General features: G+C 51.3%; 2 protein-coding genes across 6 annotated transcripts in view; one reads left to right on the top strand and one right to left on the bottom strand.

Annotated features, from left to right (window-relative positions):
- Positions 1-487: 487 nt before the first annotated feature.
- Positions 488-18,496, bottom strand: AP1M2 (adaptor related protein complex 1 subunit mu 2). Of its 4 annotated transcripts, none has more exons than XM_088017329.1 (12): positions 18,247-18,496; positions 8,328-8,484; positions 8,063-8,130; positions 6,736-6,866; positions 6,476-6,623; positions 6,257-6,383; positions 5,615-5,763; positions 5,450-5,521; positions 2,343-2,501; positions 1,673-1,798; positions 1,260-1,335; positions 488-880 (listed from the first exon to the last, which is right to left on the bottom strand). In XM_088017329.1, exons 2-12 carry the CDS (start codon positions 8,446-8,448, stop codon positions 858-860), a joined length of 1,200 nt encoding a protein of 399 aa, XP_087873455.1. In that variant the 5' UTR covers positions 8,449-8,484; positions 18,247-18,496; the 3' UTR covers positions 488-857. The 4 variants fall into 4 exon arrangements, with proteins under 4 accessions (XP_087873455.1, XP_027944499.2, XP_027944500.2 ...); XM_028088698.2 differs by lacking the exon at positions 18,247-18,496 and adding an exon at positions 9,640-9,849; XM_028088699.2 differs by lacking the exon at positions 18,247-18,496 and adding an exon at positions 9,640-9,849 and having other exon boundaries at positions 5,615-5,757.
- SLC44A2 (solute carrier family 44 member 2 (CTL2 blood group)) overlaps positions 17,466-23,537 on the top strand; it is a 27,204-nt gene continuing 21,132 nt past the window's right edge. Inside the window, exon 1 of one of the 2 annotated variants that reach the window (XM_028088696.2) lies at positions 17,466-17,588. In XM_028088696.2, the coding sequence (XP_027944497.1) occupies positions 17,558-17,588 (31 nt within the window). In that variant the 5' untranslated portion in view covers positions 17,466-17,557. The remainder of the gene's footprint in view (positions 17,589-23,537) is intronic. The other variant, XM_028088697.1, reaches the window with a different exon arrangement.

The following is a 23,537-nucleotide window of genomic DNA, read 5'->3' as shown; positions in this document are numbered from 1 at the left end:
CCTGACGGTGAGGGAAGGAGCAGGTGAATATCTGGGGGAAAGCATGCCAGGTGACGGGCATTACAGATGCAATGGCCGAGGTGGGAGCACCTGTTGTGCACAGGAAGTGTGAGGACTAGAGGGGGAGAGTGGGAGGAAGTGAGGACAGGTTAAGTGGAGGGAGGGGTAGGGCAGATCGGGCTTGTGGACTGCAGTGAGCACTTTTTACTTTTCACAAGGGAACCGCGGGAGGGTGCTGAGAGCCACGACGGGACTTAGGAATTAAGAGGCGCCCTCTGGCTGCTACAAGGGAAACTGATGCTCGTCGAACAGGGAGCCCAAGGAGCCCAAGGAGCGAGGGGCGGGGGACTGCACGGTCCTAGATGTGCCATGCCCAGGCCTGAGGAACGGATCTGCGTTGCCCGCCCCCAACCCAGCACTTCATGGGTGTCCCCGGCATCCCCAGTCCCCAGCCAAGAATATACACAGCAGCTAGATTCATTCTTTTTAATACCATCCTAAAACTCAGGGTGGGCCAGGATGGCCTCTGGGCTCAGCAGCTGTGAAGGAGGGGCCTCAACACCCCTAAGGCAGGTCACTACAAGAAGGCACTCATGAGGGGGCTTCAAGGCCCTCCTCTATTTCTTCATATAAAATTGGAGGGAGGAGCCCAGAGGCAGGAGGTAGGGAGACTGCTCCTCCCCAGCCTATGGGTGGAGGGAAAGGCAGGGAGGAAGCCAGGTTCTGGGTGCTGGGAACAAGAAACTGCTAAGTCAGGGGCCTTCCCTCATACACATCCCCCATCTTCTTCCCAAGTCTACAGTCCCAGCCTGGGAAGAGGGAAGGCCCCATGTCCAAGTCCCCACCTCTTCGCTCTCCTAGCTGGTACGAAGTTGATAATCTGCGGGGAAACAATGAGCAGAGACCATCTCAGAACTGGGGAAAGGGAACAGAGGGAAAGACCCCTCCCGCATTTATCTCCCACCCCAGGGCTCATGATCAACTCCATGGGTATATAACAAGGCTAAGAGTGGGGTTCAACACAGGGAAGGTAACCATAGCAACAAGCTTGTCTCCAGACACAGTTGGGGGTGCTGTGTTCAGTCCCTTGTCCAAACCCTATCAGTACCCTTGAGCTGGCACCCGCCCCCTTCAGATGGGCAAACTGAAGCCAGGCCTGTTGGATTTTGGTGCCCTCCAAGCCAGAGTGTTGTCAAAGCCCCAAGACCATCCTTTGGATTTCCTTGACCCCAGAGGCCCAGGGAGCCGGGCTGCCTTACCACCACTTTGGGTGATGTAGCGAACCCATGGCAGGGCCTGGTAACCGCTTTTCTCAATGATCTTCATGTATCGGACCTGAAAGGGGATGAAATGAGGTGGCCCGCGTTGGGCAGAAAGCCTGGCTGTGGTGAGGGAACTCGGGGGGGGGGGGATGAGGTGACACGGTCTGGGAGTGGTGAGGTGACATGTGTTGGGGGAAAGGTGTGGCACAGGCAGTGGGAGGAGGAGAGCAGGGAGGCAGTCCAGGACCCTGGGAAAGAGATGGCACAGTGTAAGGGAATAGACACAGGGTGGTTTGGGGGGGGGGACGAGGTGGCACAGGCCAGGGAACAGATGTGACCTGAGCGAAGGTATAGGAAAATGCGGAACCCACTGAGGCCAAGGAGAGAAGACATGTGCTCGCTACACTCACCTGGATCCCAGAGACGGTGAAATAGGGGATCTCAAACTTGACCCCAATGGGGGGCCGGCCCTCTACCTCCTCCTTCTCCACGCTGGGGAGGCCAAAGTGGGCACGCATCAGGTACTCCTTGCCCCCCTGAGGGCACATGGGGGCATCAGACACACCAAGAGGCCTCTCTCTGCCCCAGACCATCCTCAGGGCAGCCCCCAGAGCAGACTCTGTTCTTTGTCCATTTCAGACCAGAAAGTGAAGGTTCCTGGCCAAGATACAGCTGAAGCTTCTAACTAAAAAGCCTGGTCAGAGGGCGTCTAATGACCATCTCCCCATTTCCCAGGCCCTGATGGACCCTGCACACCACCCCATTCGCAGGGACTGACCAAATCCTCCAGCAGCCCAAGGGTGAGGGTAACATGATCCTGTCTATTTCACACATGGGCAAACAGAGGCTCCATGAAGGGAAATGGGTTTCCTAAGGCTGTCTAGCTGCGAGAGGCAAGGGCTGGTTTCCTCAAGACCTGGGAGGCAGGGAGCTTAACCACCATGCTGACCTGGTTTCCAGCTTTATTACCCCTAAAGGATAACCATATGCAAACACACATGGATCTCTGATTTGTTCTCTGCCTTGCTCGCGAGCCACAAGGGCAGGGCCCTCAGATCCCACACCCACCCCAGTACTCACCGGGAAAGACTTAATACTCCAAATAACGACATTCTTTTCTGGCATGTACTTGGCACTGCCTACACTGGTCTTGAACTTTGGGGAGTCGGCGTCACTAGGCACGGGCACAGATATCTCCACGCCATTGGCCACCGACTGCTTCTTAAACTGCCCCTTGGCCTGTCAGGGGAGAGGGTGTGGGGCATGAAGAATTCCCTCCTGCGTTCTGCAAATATTCAGCAAGCCCTTTCCCCGCACAACCTCGGGGAGAGCCTCGGCAATCCTGAAGTAGGAACGATCAGCCAGCCCATTTTACAGATGAGAAAACGGAGACGAAGGGAAGCTAAGGCATTTGCTTGAAGACACACGGCCAACACGGGGCAGAGCTGGGGGTCACACCCACAGGAGACTCCAGAGGCTCTGAGTGCCTTCCTTTTGCAAAGTGTCCTACACCTTTGCCTGGTCCAAAATGCTAATGGTGCCCATCACAGAGGAGTTTTCATTTGAGAGCTGGCATTTAATGAGCCCCTAGCATGTGCTAGGCCCCGAGGCAACCACTTGGTCCTCTCTCTAATTCCCTAAAGTAGGATCCATCCCTAAGGTCCATTTTACAGATGAGGAGAATGAGGCACTTTGTACAAGTCAATTAGCTGGTACCTAGCACAGCAGGGACTTTAATTGAGCTTGTGTTGTCAACCATCGCATGCCTTCCTTACAAATAAATGAATAAGTTACATCATCTGTATTAGCACGTGACATGGGACAAACTTTGAACACAAGGATCTTAAGTGTTCTGTGTACAGTAGCGAGCATTATGATTACTACCATTAATGATGAATTTGGGGAGGGATGTTTGAGAGGTGGAATCAGGGCCTGAGGACCTCCAAGTAAACCAGAGGGATATTCTTTCTGGAAAGCACCCTGCCTGCAGGGATGGGGATACTGAGGGGTGTCAAGACCCTCCCTGGTGACTGTTCATTCATCTTGCAATCCAGCCTCCCTGACACCCCAAGACCAGGGAACAAAGTCAAATCTAAAAGCACAGACTCTCGAGCCAGGCAGACCCAAGTTCAAAGTAGGTCCCCTCCCTTCCTAGATGGGGGACATCTGCATCCCTCCGAACCTCAGCTTCCCCATCTGTACAAGAGGGCTCACTCTAAGCTGTGCAGAAGCTCTTGTTTGGGACGCTGGGAGACATGCAAAGAGCTGTTCTTGGCAATGAGAACTAGAGTAGCCAAGAATTGGAACAATCCATGCAAGAGAAGGAACAGAAAAGATCCCCATGGTGGAATACTCTACGGCTACAGAAAGGGATACACTAAGCTACAGCTCCGGGGACTCACGTTCAAATCAATCGTACACAACCAAAGCAAGTCAGTCCACTGATAGAATCAGAAACCAGCAGAACAAAATATTTATGGTTAAAAATGTGGGCGGCCGGGCGCCTGGCTGGCTCAAGTTGGTGGAGCGTGCAACTCCTGATCTTGGGATTGTGAGTTTGAGCCACAGGATGGGTGTGGAGACTACTTAAAAATCAGTCTTAAGGGGCGCCTGGGTGGCTCAGTCGTTAAGCATCTGCCTTCAGCTCAGGTCATGATCCCGGGGTCCTGGGATCGAGCCCCGCATCGGGCTCCCTGCTCCGCAGGAAGCCTGCTTCTCCCTCTCCCACTCCCCCTGCTTGTGTTCCCTCTCTCGCTATGTCTCTCTATCAAATAAATAAATAAAATCTTTTTTAAAAATGTTAAAAATCTTTAAAAAAATGTGGGAGGCAAAACTATAATGTGAATATGCTGAGTACTTTCTTTAAACCACGTAAATATTACATGTATATGTGTATATTTGATATGAAAGTAAATAAAACATGTCAGTTGGTGTTAAGTCATAGGAGAAAAATAGAGCAAAGAGGGAGGTGGGGAATGATAGGGGTTTGCAATTTTATTTCGTATTTTTTAAAGATTTTACTTATTTATCTGAGAGAGAATGAGTGAGAAAGATCACGAGCTGGGGGGGGGGTAGAGGGAGAGGGAGAAGCAGACTCCCCACTGAACAGGGAGTCTGATGCAGGGCTTGATCCCAAGACCCTGGGATCATGACCTGAGCTGAAGGCAGATGTTTAACCAGCTGAGCCACCCAGCTGCCCCATGGGGTAGGGGGTTTTGCAATTTTAAATAGGGCAATTAGGAAAGGCCTCTGAGGAGGTGATATTTAGCAAAAAACTGAAGGAGATGAGGGAAGGAGCCATGTGGATATCCGGGGCAGAGAGGGAGTGTGATCCAAAGGGAACAGCCAGTACAAAGGCCCTGAGGTATCACCTTGCTTGGTGTGAATAAAGAAGCAGCCAATATAGCTGGAATGGAGGGAAGGAGGGAGACAGTGGAGGGAGGTTAAAGATAGGGAGGTGACAGGGCAGACTGTCGCAGGGCCTTGTGGGCTGCCAGGACTTTGGCTTTTAATTTCAGTGAAGTGGGAGCCATGGAAGGTTGTAGGCAGAAGAGAGACACAGCCAGACTGAAGTGCTCACAGGTGCCCTCCAAGGGAACAGGTGGTGGGTGGCAAGGGCAGCAGCTGGGAGACCAGGGCAGATGCAGTGGAGGGAGGATGAAGTGGCCAGATTAGGGATCTATTTTGCCCAGGATTTACTGATGGTTTGTCTGTCTCCCCAGCTGGCCTGCAAGCTCCTTGAGGGCAGCATATCTTTTATTTCTTCCTTCTTGTCCCTTAGTTCCTTTACAAAGTAGAGGCTCCCTTAAAATCATAGTAGCAATAGCTAACACTTTGTCCATCATTTAGACATTATTGAGAACCTACTACGTGCCTGACACTGAGGAAAAGAAATCACGCAGGGGAGAAGTAGACGTGATGGCCCGCAGAGCAGAGACCAAAGGGGGTGGGAGAGGGTGGGAGCCGAAGCTATGGGCATGGCTGCTGGAACACCAGCCCAGGTAGAAGGAACAGCCAATGCAAAGCCCCTACAGGGAACCGTGCCTGACATGTTTGAGAACCAGCCAGGAGACCAGTGAGGCTGGAGGGGAATGAGGAGCCAGGGAGGCTGGGAGAGATAGGGTTAGGCGGGTGATTGCGGGGAGGGGCAGATCAAGCACTCTAAGCAACTGTTCCCCTGGGCCTACCTTAACCATGATCTCCACGCGACTGTGGGAGAACTTCTCAATGACGGACTCAATCCAGATCAATGGCTTGACCTGCAGACAGCAGACGAGGAAGTTCTTGGAGGTTCTGAGGTCATTTCTCTCACCCTCCACAGTCGGGCTTTACCCTGCTTCACCCTGCTTCACCTGGGTGCTGAGGCGGTAGGACATGAGCTCGAAGTCGCCATCGGGTGGGATGAAGGAGATGGTGCGGTCATTGTCAAAGCGAGAGAGCCGCACGCACTGGTGGAATTTCACATCCTCCAGCTCCACGGACTTGTTCTTGCTCCCTGAAACTCGGAGCCGAGTGGGCCAGCGGGTGACCCTGGAGGCCTAGGCTAGAGACCCTATCCCAGGTCGCTAGCCCGGCCTTCCCCACCTACCACTTGCCATTACCTGCCATTTTACAGGTAAGGAAACTGAGGCCCAGAGAGGATGAGTAACTTGCCCGGGGTCACCCAGCTGGCCAGGGGCGGCAGAGCTAGGCTCTGAATCCCGGGAATCTGGCTCTTGTTGTCAGGTTTTTAAATAGGATGCGATTACGTCCTCCTACTCCCACTTGAACGTCAGCTCCACAAGCACAGTGATTTGTCTTTTTTTACCCTTGTACTTGTGCCAGGCACCCAATAATGAAGCACTGTTTGCGCCAATGAGCCAGCAGCCGCAGCACTGGCCGTGACCAGCAGAGGGCACTCGAGCGCTTAGTTCAGAACGGGGCTGCAATTCTCTGGGTCCCCGGATGGGATAGGGTCGGCTCCCTCCCGCGCCCCTGCCCCCCCAAATGCTTACGGCCAGTGAGCTCAAAGAGCACACGGTCGTTGAGGCCAAGCCGCAGCTCTGGCATTCCCGACAGAAACACCTTGAGCTTGATGGTGCCCACGATCTCGCTCAGCAGGACGCTGCCGTTGGCATTGACCTGAGGATGCACATACAGGGGTCAACAAGCATAGGGCCTCCTCTGCTGCCCCCAGGCCGTGGAAGGAGTAGGGGAGAGGAGGGGGTGCTCACCAGCAGGTTGACAGACTCTATGACGTCGATGAAGACCTCATTCTTCTTGTACTTGATGCCCTCGGAGCGCCAGGACACAGCATTGGTGACAGTGGGCGGCACCCGTGACTTGGCGGTCTCCAGCTTGTTGCCCTGCTGCGTGATGTACCTGTCAGGAGGGCAAGGGCGATGAGCAGCTGGACCCAGGGACGCTTCCCGGACCCTCCTTGACTTCCTCCCATGAGCGGCTCCCCCTGTGGCTGCCCCCGTGGCCCACTCACTCCTGCAGGATCTTGCTGTCCGTGGTCTGTGGGAAGCCAAAGTCCATGAGCTCATCCAGCAGCTCATAGACGATGACAAAGTTGTCTCGGATGCTCTCCTCCTCCAGCTCCTTGAAGTACTCAGAGAATACCTGGGGGGGGGGGGAGGGCGGGGAAACAGACACCAGCGGAGGTGTGGCTGGGGCCTCACTCTTCCAGCCAGCAACCCAACAGGCAATTATTGAGTGCCTACTGTATACCAGTGCTCGGATATTAAGAATTCAGGGAGTCCACGAGCTTTAGGGGTTTGGGACCCCAAATTCAGGGCCTCTGGGAAGGTGTAAGCATAACCACAGCAGAGAACCTACCAGTCATCTGACATTCGAAAAACCCTCCATCCCTCATTCTGCTCCAGCCCCACCTGCCTTCTCTCTGTTCTCACCCCGGAGTCTTTGCATATGCTGTCCCCTCCGCCTGGGACATTCTTCTCACAGTGGCCTTCTTATCATTCAGGCCTCAGCTCAAATGTCACCTCCTCAGTGAAGCCACTACCACCCCTCCTCCCCCTTGAGTGTCAAGGTGAGACTAGCACCCCAGTCACTGGTTCTCATAATGTCCTGTTGCATTTCCTTCAGGTCCTTTGACTCCTCAAGACAGGCAAGGACCGTGCCTGTCTTGTGCACAGCTGTGTCCCCTCTTTGCTTGGCAGGGGACAGATCAATACACATTCCCTATTTGTTGAAAAATATTTTTTTTTATTTTTTAATTAACATATAATGTATTATTTGTTTCAGGGGTACAGGTCTGATTCATCAGCCTTACACAATTCACAGCACTCACCATAGTTGAAAAGGATTTACTGAGCACCTTCTCAGTCAAGAATGACATCTATCAAGCACTCAAATTATTATATGATTCTCAAAATAGTACTAATGCTAACAATAATACCAAACCATTATTGAGCACTTACTGTATACAAAGCACTGTTTTAAACACTCATATATGAATTTGACCAATTTGTACAACAACCTCGAGGTAGGACTTGTTGTAACTCCCAGTTTAGAGACACGGAGAGAAGTGACTTGCCCAAGGTCACACGGCTGGGGGGGGGGCGGTGCTGGGATTGGAACCCAGTTTTCTCTGGCTCAGATTTGAGCAGTCACTGTCTTGGAAACCTCCTTGGTCCTTGCCCTACAGGGAGAGATGATCCCCTAGCAGCTAATGAGAACACAGAGATGGGGCTTCGATGGAGGTACGGGAAAGCTTCCTAGGAGAGATGGATCCTGAAAGAGGAGGGCAAATCGGCTGGACAGACAGACCAGCCAGCCAATGGGAAGCCAGAACCTACCTCGACAGTCTTGTAGAGGAAGGAGTACACGAGGGAGGCGTTGGCGTTCTTCAGTGTGGTGGCCACCACTATGGGCAGCAAAGTTAAGGAAAAGGTGCCATTTTGGAGGTCTCAAACGGGGCACGGATCCTAAAACCTCACCCTGTCCACCACCCCCAACCCGAGCCACTGATGTGCTGTGCAACTTCTATCCTCAGTCCCACCGTCTCTGGGCCTGAGCTGCCACCACCCCAGGCCTCCAGGAACCCAGCTAGGGGCTAGATACAGTAGAGGTTGCTGTGTTTGATCCACAGGAAGTGGACCCGGCCATGGCTCAGCAGTGGGGCCAGGGCGCCCTCCTCCTCCCGCTGCATGAGCAGAGGCATGAAGTGCTCGATCTCACTCATGGCGATATCGCCCTTGTAGTTGCGACTGATCAGGGGCTAAGGGTGAGCAGAGAAGGCCTGGTCATCGCTGGGGTCTGGGCCCCTTCATCCGGGGGCATCAGAGTGCCTGGTTCTGACTCTACTTCCTGGGTGCCGGACAGGGGCAAGACTCTGCGGCTCTATGCCTCAGTTTCCTCCTCTGTAAAATGGGTACATCATAACAACAGCAAACGTCCCAGAGTCCTCAGTGAGGACCAGCCGTGACCTACTAAAGATTGGATGTTTGCTAACTGATTTGGATCTCACTACAGCCTGTCGGGTAGGCAGCAGCTTCATCTTCATGTGTCTTCATGTGAAGGATGGGGACACCGAGGTGTGAACCATGTCTCTAACAGGTGGGGAAACCAGGAATTGAACCAAGACACCTAGGTCCAGAATTCCCGTTCCTGTCCAGGGCTTCACAGGCACCAAACTGGTGAGGTGGGGCCCATGGAAGGGAAGGGAAGGGAAGGGTGGGGAGGAAGGAAGGAAGCCAAGAAAAAAGAAAGATTCTAGAAAGAGAGAGAGAGAGATGATACCCACATAGCTGCTGTCTGGCAGGCAGTAAGCCCTCGATATTAACAGTACCTACTTCCTGAGCTGGTTTAGACCAGGGTTGAGAACCACGACGGCACAGAGCTGGTCCTCAAACACCTTAGCTTTCCACCACCACCGTTTTTATTGATTTGAAATGAAAAGGCGAATGAGAGGAGGCTTCAGAAAGGGACAAGGCAGCCCCAAATGGGAAAGAGGGTCTCCTGCCCCTGCTGTCTTCCCCAAATATGAATCGTGTGGATGATGGAATAGATGGTGATTGAAATAATTTCAGTGGACTGAACACCTCATGTTTGCAGCAGGGTTCTTGTGCTAAGTAGTTTACACCCATCCAGTGGCATACATTCTTATTGGGTGGGGACCTCTGTTATTCCCATTTTTACGGACAGGGAGACTGAGGCTCAGAAAAGCAAAGCCCCCGGCCCACGGCGCGCGGTTGGTAAACAGTAGAGGTGGGATTCGACCCGGGACTTCCAGGGATTGGGGGAGGGGTGTTTCCACGCTCCCAGAGCTTTCTGGAGCCTCCCCGCCGGCGAGGAGGAGCCGCCCCTGGGTCCAGGGGAGCGCAGACTCACCTGTCCTCCCCACCCCCACCCCCATCCCCCACTCCCGGCCCACCTTGCCCTTGACGTCGAGGATGAAGACAGCCGAGGCGGACATGGTGGCGGCTGGAGGACCCGGGAGGCGGGGAGGGAGCGCCGGGAGGCGACGGCGGCGCCGCTTCCTTCTTCCTGCGGAAGCGGCCGCGCGCAGGTGAGTGCCCAGGTGAGAGCGTCTTAAAGGGGAGGCCTCCAGGTGAGCGGCGCTGTTGGCCGACGCGAAGGCTGCTGCAAGGCGGGGCCTCGGAGGGGACAGCTGCCCCGCCTCCCTTTCCCTTTGCACCCGGGAGGGCGGATGGGAGGAGTCTCCAGACCGACCAACCATCCCTTCGTCCGCCCACCCATCCATCCACCCACCCATCATCCATTCGTCCGCCCAGCCAGCCACGCACTCACCCCCCAACCCATTCATCCACCCACCCATGCATCCATCTCCACCCGTCCATCCACTCACCCACCCATTCGTCCACCCAGCCAGCCATCCACCCACTCACCCCCAACCCATTCATCCACCCACCCATCCATCCATCTCCACCTGTCCATCCACCCACCCATCCATTCATGCACCCAGCCAGCCAGCCAGCCACTCACCCCCCCACCCATTCATACACCCACCCATCCATCCATCTCCATCCATCCACCCATTTAACCATTCATCTTGTTTCTCTTCTGTCTCTCCCACATGCACACCAGCCCCAGTAGAGCAGAAATTTTGTCCTGTTAATGTTTGTATCCCCAGTGCCCCACACTGGGTACTCAAATAATATCTGTCCAGGTCCGTGGGGAGGGGAGGAAAAAATATATTTGTGCAAATCATTCATTCATTCATACAATAACGATTTACTAATTAATTTATTCTTTCATTCAGATATTCACTGACTAGTAAATTCTTTCACTGAGGAACTGTGGGTAGAACTCGGAGCAGAACAAATGTAACTACTTTTATTATTATTCCTAATGTTACTCTTATTCGTTCCAAAAGTATTTATAAGCTCCTGTTATAAGACACTAAGATGTCGATAGAATGGTGAAAAGATCAATGGTCATTATTATTGTGACTATATTCTCAACAAACATTGAGTACCTCCTGGGTGCTGGACTGAACATATGGAGGCTGCTTTCATTATGGTAATGCTGCTGCTGAGGCTGATTCATGCAGTGAATGAATATTTATCCATTACCCCCTGTGCCGCTATGGATGGCAAATAGACCAAGCCACTCCACTGCTCTCTTCAAAGGAGGGTGAAAGGCACGCAGCATAAAAACCAAAAAACAAGATCATCTCTGATCATGACGGGAGATCATCTTAATCATTTGGGACGCCTGGGTGGCTCAGTCGGTTAAGTGGCTGCCTTCAGCCCAGGTCATGATCCCAGGGTCCTGGGATCAAGTCCCACATCAGGTTTCTTGCTCAGCAGGGAACCTGCTTCTCCCTCTCTCTCCCTCTGCTTGTGCTCTCTCTGTCAAATAAAAAAAAAAATCATCTTAATCATCTTGATCGTGATCATCTCTGATCAAGAAGGCAAGTGAGGGGCGCCTGGGTGGCTCAGTCGTTAAGCGTCTGCTTCAGCTCAGGTCATGATCCCAGGGTCCTGAGATCGAGCCCCGCGTCGGGCTCCTTGTTCAGTGGGGAGCCTGCTTCTCCCTCTCCCACTGCCTGCCGCTCTGCCTATCTGTGCTCTCTCTCTATGTCTCTGTCAAATAAATAAATAAAATCTTTAAAAAAATAAAAATAAATAAAATAAGTAAAAAAAATTTTTTTTTAAAAGGACACAGGTTGGGGCGCCTGGGTGGCTCAGTCGTTAAGCATCTGCCTTCGGCTCAGGTCATGATCCCAGGGTCCCGGGATCAAGCCCCACATCAGGCTCCCTGCTCCGCAGGAGGCCTGCTTCTCCCTCTCCCACTCCCCCTGCTTGTGTTCCCTCTCTCGCTGTCTCTCTCTCTGTCAAATAAATAAATAAAATCTTTTAAAAATAAATAAATAAATAAATAAATAAATAAATAAATAAATAAATAAATAAAAATGACACAGGTGGCCACTTTGAATCCTGACTCCACAATTGGCTCTGAGGCATTCGGCTAGTGATTGCACCTCTTGTGCCTCAGTCTCCCCTTCTGTTAAATGGGCATGAGAGTCTTGGTGCCACCTCTTCAGGCTTCATTCACTGCTTGGCACAGCACCGAAGCTCCCTGCACATCAGCTATTACAGACCCCACAACTGTCTGCCCTCCTAGCGGGATGAGCAGGAGAAGGAAAGGGAAATTCACTTCCAGCCTGGCTGGAACTAATCCTGCTCAATACAGGGAGGGTCCCAAAGGGCTGGAGGGTGGGGGGCTGGACACCTAGCTCACCCAGGCATCATCTTTCCTTCCTTCTGCAAACCCAGCCCACACCTTTATCAGCCTGAGGGTGGGGTGGGTGTCCCCACCGGGGACTTGAGGGAGGGAAGTGAAGACAGCAGCTGTTGCTATCAGAACTACCCACTCTCCTCCCAGCGGGCCTCTAACATGAACACTATCACGGCAAGGGCAACCCAGCCGAAGTGCACACTCACCGGACACGTCTCTCCCAATACTTCTTTCTGTCTTCTTCGATTTTTTTTCCAAGTCTGTTATTTTTTTTTCTGGTTGACTCTGGTCTTCCCATCTTTGCTTTTCCTGATAATTCAGGACCCAAGGGGAAGACCTTTCCTGTCTTCTTACAATGGAAGAAGCAGAGGCCCAGAGGGGTCAAGGCACTTGCCCAAGGACTACACAGCTTTGAGGCAATTGGGCCAGAAACTGAATTTGAGTCGCGGAGGTCAAGAGCTCCGCTGCATTTCCAGATACAAATATTCCTATTCCTAAGAACAGCTCAGCCGGTGGGGCACTCGGCTTACCCAGGCCATGCCTTAAATGTCTCCCCTTTGGGAATCCTTCTAGAAACAAAGCCTTGAGTGAGGGAGGCCTATTATCTCCATTTGACAGATAGCATTGCCCAGGGGAGAAGAAAATGGACTGACTTGGACAAAGTTATGCTGTCAACAGTGGTGGGGCTGGAATCCCAGCCCTGCAAAGCCCAAGGTTTTATGCTGTCTTTGCTCAAAAGAGGGGCATTGCTGCCACTCTCCGTCCCATCTGCTCCCTGCTCAGGTGACCCAGGGGATTGCGGACGCTTCCAGGCCCTTGCCCCAGCCCATCATCACCGACCCTCTCAAGGGCCCTTCTCCTGGGTCCTTGAGATGTTTTTCAGGTAGTAAATAGCATCCAAAAGCCCGGGCCCAGAGCCCTGGAATCTGAAACTCAAGGTCTGTTTGGCTGAAAAATGCATGAACCCCAAAGCTTCAGTGGGGTCAGAGAACAGAGCAGCTCTGTGTGCCCAATGGCCCCGCCTCAGCTGCCATGTCCCCTATTCCCAGGGGCTGTGGCCTTGCCCCAGTTCCTCTTGGATGCCTAGAGTCCGCCCCAGCCTCCCCTCTGTGACTCTGCCTCTAGGCACCCCCTTCAGTTCCTTCTCCACACTACTCAAGGGAGTGGTCTGAAACTCTGACACTCCCTCACTCTCATATCCCCCTTGGCTCCCATTACCCTGGAGCTGCCTGCGGGCCGATCCAGTGAGAAACAACCCCAGCTGAACTCTCTCACGAGCCACCACCACTTGAGCTTGAACCCACTGCCCCAGACTCACAGACTTCCTTAATTTCGGTTCCTCTCTCTCCTTTTCCTCAGGCACCCACCGCATAGCACACAACAATGCACAGCGCCTGCTCATTTTTGCTTTCCTAGCCTCCAGCAGCGATAAGGTCTCCTTTTCAGGAAGCCTTCTCTGATCTCTCAATCCATGTCTAGGTCACGTCCCTGCTCTGGGCTTTCTCGACTGTCCCATGCTCCCCTGCCCTAGCTGTGTTGCACCCTGTTTTTAAAAATCTATTTTAAGGGGTGCCTGGGTGGCTCAGATGGTTAGGCGTCTGCCTTCGGCTCAGGTCATGATCCCAGGGTCATGGGATCTAGCCCCACATCGGGCTCCTGGCTCAGCAGGGAGCCTGCTTCTCCCTCTGCCTCTCCCCCTGCTCATGCTCTCTCTCTGTATCTCTGTGTCTCAAATGAATAAATAAAATCTTTTTAAAAAATCTATTTTAAAAAACTATCTAGGGTGCCTGGGTGGCTCAGTTGGTTAAGCAACTGCCTTCGGCTCAGGTCATGATCCTGGAGTCCCGGGATCGAGTCCCGCATCGGGTTCCCAGCTCAGCAGGGAGTCTGCATCTCCCTCTGACCTTCCCCCCTCTCATGTACTCTCTCTGTCTCATTCTCTCTCACAAATAAATAAATAAAATATTTAAAAAAAACTATCTAACATAAACTTTACCATTTTATCCATATCAAGTGTACAATCCAGGGGTATGAAGCACACTCACAAGCATTGTGCAGCTGTCACTACCATCCTTCTCCAGAGCTCCTTTCATCTCGCAAAATGGAAACTCTGAGCCATTAAACCCAAACTCCCTTTCCCCTGCCCCTCCCCAGCCCCTGGTGCCCACCATCTACTTTCTGTCTCCATTACTTTGACTCCTCTAGGGAGTTCATATGAGTGGAATCAGACAGCATTTATCCTTTTGTGACCAGCCTGATTAAACCAATTTTTAAAATATATTTTAATTTTATGATTTTTTTTTAATTGAAGTATCGTTGACAATGTTATACTGGCTTCGGACACGCTCAACACAGCAAACTGACAATTCTGTATCTTAAGCAATAAGTGTGGAGTTGCCATCTGTCACCATCCAATGTCATTACGATCTTACTGACTGTATCCCCTGGGCTGTACTTTCTAATCCCCATGACATAGGCATTTTATAACTGGAAGTTTGTACTTCTTAATTCCCTTCACCTAGGTGCACCCACTCTTCCCCCTCTGGCCACCACCCGTTCTCTGTATTTATCAATCTGTTTCGTTTTGTTTTGTTTGTTTGTGCCTTTGTTTAGATGCCACGTGGAAATGAAATCATATGGTATTTGCCTTTCTCGGACTGATTTCCCTTAGCACAATACCCTCTAGGTCCACGCAAGGTGTCAAGAATGGCAAGATTTTATTCTTTTTACGGCTGAATAATAGTCCATCGTATGTATACACTGAATCTTTTTTTTTAAAGATTTTATTTATTTATTTGAGAGAGAGAGGATGAGAGATAGAGAACACGAGAGGGAAGAGGGTCAGAGGGAGAAGCAGATTCCCTGCTGAGCAGGGAGCCTGATGCGGGACTCGATCCCGGGACTCCAGGATCATGACCTGAGCCGAAGGCAGACGCTTAACCAACTGAGCCACCCAGGCGCCCCAATATACACTGAATCTTTATCCAGCCATCTGTCAATGGGCACTTAGGTTGCTTCCATATCTCGGCTGCTGTAAATAATGCTTCAGTGAATAAGGGATGCATATATCTTTTATACTTAGTGTTTTTGTTGTCTTGGGGTAAATACCCAGCAGTGGAATTCCTGGCTCATATGGTATTTCTATTTTTAATTTTTTTAAGAACCTCTGTATGGTTTTCTGTTAGTGGCGGCACCAATTCACTTTCCCACCAACAGTGCACAAGGGTTCCTTTTCCTCCACATTAAATCTCTTTCTTTTCTCTTTTGAAGATTTTTATTTATTTATTTGACAGAGAGAGAGAGCACAAGCAGGGGGAACGGCAGGCAGAGGGAGAGGGAGAAGCAGGCCCCCCCACGGAGCAAGGAGCCTGACATGGGGCTCAATCCTGGGCCAGGTGCCCCTAAATCTATTTTTTTTCAACAGAGTTTTAATTACCCACATGAATATTTTCTCCTATTAAAGAGAGAGAGAGATGCCTGGATGGCTCAGTTGTTAAGCGTCTGCCTTTGGCTCAAGTCATGATCCCAGGGTCCTGGGATCGAGCCCTGCATGGGGCTCCCTGCTCCGCGGGAAGCCTGCTTCTCCCTCTCCCACTCCCCCTGCTTGTGCTCCCTCTCTCGCTGTGTCTCTCTCTGTCAAATAAATAAATAAAATCTTTAAAAAATATATAAAATTAAAAATAAAATAAAATGTTAAAAAGAGAGAGAAAGAAAGAGAGAACACTGTAGATCAGGAAACAGTCCCTTTTGCCCCACCCCCACTCCCTCCATCCTGGTCTTTCTGACAACAACTGGCTGGTATGTTCAGATCTTTTTCTATTAAGTTACATGCAGGTGTGTTTGTGTGTGTGTGTGTGTGTGTGTGTGTGTATGTGTGTGATGTCGTATCTCTCTCTTTTCCCCATACTGTTCACTTCACAACTAACCAACTAAATACAACTTGCTCTTTTTACTAACCACTGGGACCTGGAAATCTAGCCGGGCTCCTCTGGCAGGGTTGCAGAGTGCCTGCGGGTTGTGAAGTCAGGCTCCATGAGTTCAAATCCATGTATACCCCCACACTCACTACACGGGTGACTGTGGGGGAAATTACCTAACCTCTCTGTGTCATCTTCTCCAACTGGAAAAGGGTTGCGAGGATTTAATACAAAGTACTTAAGAAATGGCTTAACCTCTTTGTGTCACTTTCCCCAATTGGAAAATGATTATAAAGATCAAATACAAAGCATGTAATGCCTCTTCTGAGGCTGAGTAAGCTCCCTATAAACATTCACTCTTGTTACACAACCTGCAGGGCCACCTCCTTCTTTCCTATTTACAATTTTTCCATTTTTAAAATGAAACGTGTTAAGAGCAGAAGTCAAGCGATTGCCACAAACTGAACCCACCTGTGTAACCACAGTCTTGCTTCCGGTCCCCTCCCCCCCAAGCTGCCCCAGAGGCCCTACCACCCATAAAGGAAACCACTAATCCAACTTTCAGTTACCAGTTCCCGACGGTTGATTAGCTATGCCTGTCCTAGAACTTCTTTCAGAAGTCCCTGGCCTCTGTCACTCAGCACCATCCTTTTTTTTGAGACTCATCGGGGCCATTGCACTTATCAGTAGTTGATGCCTTTTTATTGCTGAGGACTATTTTTTTTAAAGATTTTATTTATTTGAGAGAGAGAGGAGAGACAGTGAGAGAGTACAAGCGGGGAGGAGAGGGAGAAGCGGGCTCCCTGCAGAGCAAGAGCACGATGCGGGGCTTGATCCCAGGACCCTGGGATCATGACCGGAGCCGAAGGCAGTCGCTTAATCGACTGAGCCACCCAGGCGCCCCTGCTGAGGGCTATTTTTTGGTACGGATCGACCACAGTGTGCTGAGCCAGTCACCCATTTATGGACATTTGGGTTGCTTCCAATTTTTGGTCCTTATGAATAAAGCTGTGATAAAGTGTTTGATTTGTTTAAATATTTTATTTATTTATTTGAGAGAGAGAGAATGCGCACAGAAGAGAGGGAGAGGGAAGAGCTGACTCCCCCTTGAGGAGGGAGCCCCGATGTGGGGCTGGACCCCAGGACCCGGGGACCATGTCCTGAGCCGAAGGCAGCCGCTTAACCGACTGAGCCACCCAGGTGCCCCGGATTTAATCGTTTCTGCCAGATAACATTTTGACCCACAGCATGTGCTCAGCCCGCTGGTTGTTACCGGACGCTCAAATTCTTGCCAATCTGATGAATGAAAACATGGCATTTTTTGGTCTGTTCACTGGCACACGGTCAGCGCTCAGTATCTATCTGATGAGTGAAGAGGTGGATGAATGAACGGGTGACAACTGCTCCTAGCGCACCGAACACACCGATGAGACAGTCTTCCTTGAGCGCAGATGGGAAACAAAGGTTGGGGCCCCACCCTCTCCCGAGCCCGGCCCCGCCCCACGTCCCGCCCCGGCCTGCTCCGGGCTCCCATTGGCGGCGGCGTGCGGGGCTGGCCCGGCGGGCGGGGCGGGGCCGGGCCTGGGGCGGGGCGCTGCAGCCCGCGGAGCCTCCCGCCCGCGCGGGCTGGGGTCGCTCCGGCTCGGACTCCCCTCCCCGCCCGACGCGGCCATGGAGGACGAGCGCAAGGACGGAGCCTACGGTAGGAGCCGCCTCGGGCCCGCGGTCACCTCTGCTGAGTTGGGGGGCCTTGGGGGAGGGGTACCTCGGAGATCATAAACACCCGCGCTGGAGCTGGGGGCCCTCTTCTGCTTCCCGGCCCAGCATTCCGCTCGGCGCGGAGCCCATGCCCCCCTGCTCCCGCCGGGTCGCCCCGCGTCCCCTCTCCCGGGACCCCCCGCACCCCCTCCGGCTGATGGGCCGGGACGCACGGCGCATGCTCCGCCCGGGGAGGTCCGGTTATCTGGGCGGCTCAGATGCCAGGCGGGGGAGGGGAGGCTTGGCAACCCGGGCTCGGGAAAAGGGATAGGGCCCCGACTTTCCCCAGTTCCCCTCCTCTTCTGGTTGCCTTAGTCCACTTCTTTCTCCTGCCCTCATCCCTCGAGAAGTAGCCGTCCCGGGCTTCTGGCGAGATGGGGAAACTGAGGCAAGCCTGGACAGACCGATTGCTGGGGGCGGGGGGTGGAAGCCCATCAGTTCTTGCCAGCGGCCTGGAAGGACGGAAAGAAGGGCGCCCTCGCCGAGGTGGCAGTAAAGAAGCAGGAAACCATTGAGAAACTTTCCTGGCCGTGTGCAAGGGACTGGGGGTGCCCGCTACCGTTTCGCGAGGTCCCTGCGACGCGAATCCCCCTTCCACGAACCTCTGCGGGTGGCTTGCCTGCGTGCCCAGGGGTTGGGGCCAAGATGAGGCTTCTCCCTACCCACGCGCTACAGTGCTTCCTTCCCCTGGGTTCCCACGGAGAGGAGTGCCATCCTCAGTTTCTCCTTTCTTTTCTCCATTTTGGGTCCCAGGGCTGAGCTGGGCACATGGCCCACGTAGCACTCCCCTGGGACGAAGGGGCGCCGCTGCCCCTCCTCGTGTGACAGGAACTTCCTGGAAACTATGAGACAGAAAGCTTTGGGGAGGGGGCAGGAAACCGCTCAAAAATAATCAAGAAAAACAAGCTGACAAGAGATGTGCCTCCCTCCTGGCTAAGGCCACCAGGGCCTGTGGCCTCAGCAGGTTGCAGAGACAGATAGTTGGGGGAGGCTGGGACCCTTCCTGCCCAGTCCAGCCTAGAGGGAAACACAGGAACCTGGCCACTGCCCAGCCACTCCTCTCCCTGCTTGAAGCTACTGGCCCAACCTCCAGGGGCCTCCTTGCTTTTGGTTTTGGGTTCAAGCCTCAGACCCTGAGTCTGTGGGTGCTGTGCATCCATTGGGTGTGGCTGGCTGTCTCTGATCTGGGAATCTCGACCTGAAGTCCTGGCCGGGCCCTGCCTTCCTGTGGGAAGCACCTGAGGGATCTTGGGTCTCTGTAAGGCAGGGCGGGGGATGGCAGAGTGGACAGTGATGTGATTCACCAAGCCTTGAATTTGGCCAAAGGGAGCCAGCCCTGGATGGGCGCAAGCAAACCCTCCCAGGCCCTGCCAGACCCACACTCCAGACAGGGGACCTCTGTGCCCAACAGAGGTTGTGCTGGGTGCCGGAAGCCCATTCCATCAACAAGTATTTATTGAGCGTCTTACAGGCAGGGTCTAGACACTGAGAACACAGCAGTGAACAAAGCAGAAAAACCTTTGAATAAATATATGATTTTATGTTGTTACAAGTGTTGTGGAGCATTAAACAGGACAGCATGTGTGTGGGAGAATCATCTGGGATTATTTTAGGTGACCAAGGGCTGGAGTTGGAGCCAATGGCTGCTGGAAGATTTGGGAGAAGTGTGCTCTAGGCAGAAGGAACAGCAAACAAACCATACAGCTACTTAATTATTTTTCTCTAAGGGACAAGGAAGCCTGAGGTAGGGACTTCAGCCAGGTCTTACATCCAGGCTATCATCAGCTCCTCTAGAGGGGCCGCCTGGCTTGACTCCTTGAAGTGGGGGAAGGGCAGATCTCACTTAGTTTGTAAATAGTCCATTCTCACCAGAACCAAAAACCTTGGGCCCTTCAGGCTGCCACACAAAGTCCCTGCCAGATAATGAGGAACTTTCCTTTGGGAATGGTGTTGCAAGAGTTGCTCACAAATCCCAATGCTCACATATCCCTTGTATCCCAATGCCTTCCCATCCATCAGTTACCATGAATTTACGGGGAGGGGGTGATGTCAGACAGATCCAGGTTCAAATCCTGGTTCTGACACTTAGGAGTTATGTGGCCATGGGAGAATTGGTGACATCTCTGAGACTCTGGATCCTTGTCTGCAGGGCTGGGCAGACCACGCTCACTGGGGGGCAGCATTTTGCACAGTGGCTGGTAGGCTCTACCTGCTCAAGAGGCCTCTGGGGCCCCTAATCCTGGGGACATGGATTTTCCATGAGCTGATGGAAAAGCAGCCCTCTCTGTCCAGGCATAGACTTGGCTGGCCTGGGCAGGGCAGGAAGCTCCCTCCTCAGCAGACACCACACCAAAAGGAGGCAGCAGCATGGAGCAGACCAGAGAAATGGCTCCTGGCCCTGATGGATGACAGCAACGGGTACTGCCATCCTTCCCATCCACCCTCGGCATGATCATGGAAAAAGATTCTAGAACCCAAGACAATAGACTCTGTCAGGAGGGTGGGGTGCAGTGGTAGGTGAGACAACAGTAACGGTGCTTGTTTAAAAAGCAGATTCCCTGGCCCCGTTTGCTAGAGTCCAACTCAGGTGACCGTGGGGATCTGGCATCTGATTTTTTAAAAAAATATTGTTGGGAGGTGATATTTACTTATTAATTGAAAGGTGGGTTTTTGTTGTTGTTGTTGTTGTTTATTTCTTTCCAAAAGTTGTACTTCAAAAGTATTCATATGCTTCAAAATACAAAAGATAAAAAGATGGTGTAGCTTTATCATGAAAAGTCTCCTTCTTGCTCCCTCTCCCAGTGTGACACACCCTTCTTGGCATGCATCACTGTTCCAGCATCTTGTGCTTTCTTCCAAATGGAGTCTAGGCCGTAGAACTTTACATGAGATTATATACATGTATTTTATCTAGTGGCTGGGTTTTTTTTTTTCCTTTTACAAAAATATCAGCAAATCTCTAGCACGCTAATTCCACGAGGCAGGATTGTGTGTCTGTGTGTCTGAAGGTATATTCACAGCACCTGTCACCTAGTAGGTATTCCACAGACACTTATGAATGAAAAGGTGTTTGTTTCACATGTTGCTTTCTTTGTTTTTTTTGTTGTTGTTGTTGTTTTGTTTTTGGTTGCTTTCTTTGTTTAATATGTCTTGGAGACATTTCTCATGTCAGTGCCTGGTAAGTTTCCTCAGTGTTTTCTGACAGTTGCATAAAATAGTGCATTTGTGGATGGACCGTCTTATATTGAAGTGGTCTTACATTTAACCAATCAAGGGGAATATTTTAAGCTTTTTATTGAAGCAGACAATTCATACATAAAAGGACACATCCTAAATGTATGAGGGTCCAGAAGTTTCCTCAAGGTGAACATACCCGTGGAATCAGCACCCAGATTTTGTTTGGGGGGAAGAAAAATATTAACAGCCCCCCAAAAGCCCCTCATGTCCAGGGAGGGGTCAATCAGTATTGTTATTTTAGTTTTAATTTTTCTGTGGTGAGAAACATCACATAAAACATACCATCTTTTTTTTTTTAAGATTTATTTATTTGACAGAGACACAGCAAGAGAGGGAACACAAGCAGGGGGACTGGGAGAGGGAGAAGCAGGCTTTACGCTGAGCAGGGAGCTGGAAGTGGGGCTCCATCCCAGGACCCCGGGACCATGACCTCAGCCGAAGGCAGACCCTTAATGACTGAGCCACCCAGGCACCCCTAATGATTACCATCTTAATCATTTGTAAAGTTGTACGTTTCAATAGTGTTAAGTATAGGGGTGCCTGGGTGGCTCAGTCATTTAAGCTTCTGACTCTTGATTTCAGCTCACGTCAGGATCTCAGGGTCACCTGAATTCAAGCCCTGTGTTGGGCTCTGTGCTGGACGGAGCCTACTTAAAAAAAAAAAAAATAGTGCTGGGGCGCCTGGGTGGCTCAGTCGTTAAGCATCTGCCTTCGGCTCAGGTCATGATCCTAGGGTTCTGGGATCGAGACCCTCATCGGGCTCCCTGCTCGGCGGGAAGCCTGCTTTTCCCTCCCCCACCCCCTCTGCTTGTGTTCCCTCTCTCGCTGTGTCTCTGTCAAATAAATAAATAAAATCTTAAAAAAAATAGTGCTAAGTATATTCTCATTGTTGTGCTGAGGCCTGTTTTTGTAAAGCCAATAGACTAAGAATGGCTCCATTGTTTATAAGTTGTTGTTAAAAAAAATTAAAAGGAATATGTGACCGAGATGATATGTGAACCACAAAGCTTAAAATCTTAAATATGTGTCCTTAACAGAAGAAAATTTGCAGAGCTTAAGTAAGGACCTTCCCATTACCCCAGAAATTTCTCTTGTGCTCCTCCCCAGTCAATCCCCAGAGGGAGAATTGTTTTTGTTTTTATTTTAAAAATTTTTAAGATTTATTTATTTATTTTGAGAGAGTGAGAATGAGAGAGAGAGAGAGAGCGTACATGAGAGGGGGGAGGGTTAGAGGGAGAAGCAGTCTCCTCGCAGAGCAGGGAGCCCAATGTGGGACTCGATCCCGGGACTCCAGGATCATGACCTGAGCTGAAGGCAGTCGCTTAACCCACTGAGCCACCCAGGCGCCCAATTTATTTTAATTTTTTTTAAGATTTTATTTATTTGACAGAAAGAGAGAGCAAGTGAGCATGAGCAGAGGCAGAGGGAGAGAGGGAGAAGCAGACACCCTGCTGAGCAGGAAGCCTGATGCAGGACTCGATCCCAGGACCTTGGGACCATGACCTGAGCCGAAGGCAGACGCTTAACCGACTGAGCCACCCAGGTGTCCCGGGGGAGTTGTTTTTACATACGATTTTAATCTCTTATATAATAAAATTAGTATGTTCTCTCTGTGGGGGCAGAGGGGTGCTGAAAATTAAAAATAAGCCCTCAACCACACGGAAAATTTTAGCCTTCCAAGTAAAAGAGCCCTTTACATACCCTCGGCCAACTGTCCTCAGCCCAGAGGTAACACGACCACGAAGTCGCTTGCACGAGCTTACCCTATTGATTTCTGTGTGTATGTGTGGCTTTGGGGCAGTATTTTTAAAAGTTCCTCAGTCTGGTTTAATGAAAAATGGTACTGTTCCCAGAGTGGGATACTATGTTGCCTTGTAAAATAGTTGAAGTAGGTCTAAGGAACCCCCTGATGGGAAACAAGGACCCATTATGTTAGCATGTGAAATTGCAAAGTTGGGAACAGTGTGTGTAACAAAACAGGGTGTGGGGGTGTGGTAAAGAGCTACAAGTTTGCTTATGCATGTGTACTTAGACACAGTCTAGAAGGAGGAAAGGGAAACCAGGGAGAGGAAGCTGGGCTCCGGGCCAAAGGTGAGAGGGAAAGTGATTTTTCTTGGTCTGCAGGCTTGTTCTGGTTGAAGTTTGTTACCCTGATGAGCACAGAGGTTACTTAATAGAAACGAGTTCATTCATAACTCCCTTCAAACAGTTATTGTGCAGGTACCGTGGGCCAGGTTGTGTTCTAGACCCCAGAGACACAGCAGGTGTTGTAGTGGTGTAGCTGACATTCTGGAAAGGGAAACAGACAAGGTATTAAGATAAATGAGGGACATTCTTAGAATGGCAGAGAAGGGCTCAGGAGAAAAATAATGCAGGAAAGAGGGGTGTAGGGCCTGGAGGCAGAGTTGAAAATTTTAAGACCATCCTAAGGTGACCAGAGCAGGAGGGAGGGAGCCGTGTAGAATGTTTCAGGCAGAGGGTATGGCCTGTGCACTTGGGCTTTTGTACTGAGACAGATGGGAGCCATTGAGAGTTCTGAGCAGAGGGAACTGGCCTGACTCAGGTGCTCACAGGCGCCCTCTGGCCGCTATGAGGTGCAATGGCAGAAGCCAGGAGACCAGGATAGAGGTGATAGCGCTTATCCAGACGCAGGAAT

Source organism: Eumetopias jubatus, unplaced genomic scaffold (genome assembly GCF_037043125.1).
Source record: "Eumetopias jubatus isolate StellerSeaLion01/CBP00866 unplaced genomic scaffold, mEumJub1_p1.0 scaffold_1, whole genome shotgun sequence".
Classification (NCBI taxonomy): domain Eukaryota; kingdom Metazoa; phylum Chordata; class Mammalia; order Carnivora; family Otariidae; genus Eumetopias; species Eumetopias jubatus.
The sequence above is the reverse complement of the archived record's forward strand: the minus strand, read 5'-3'. Positions and strand labels throughout refer to the sequence as shown.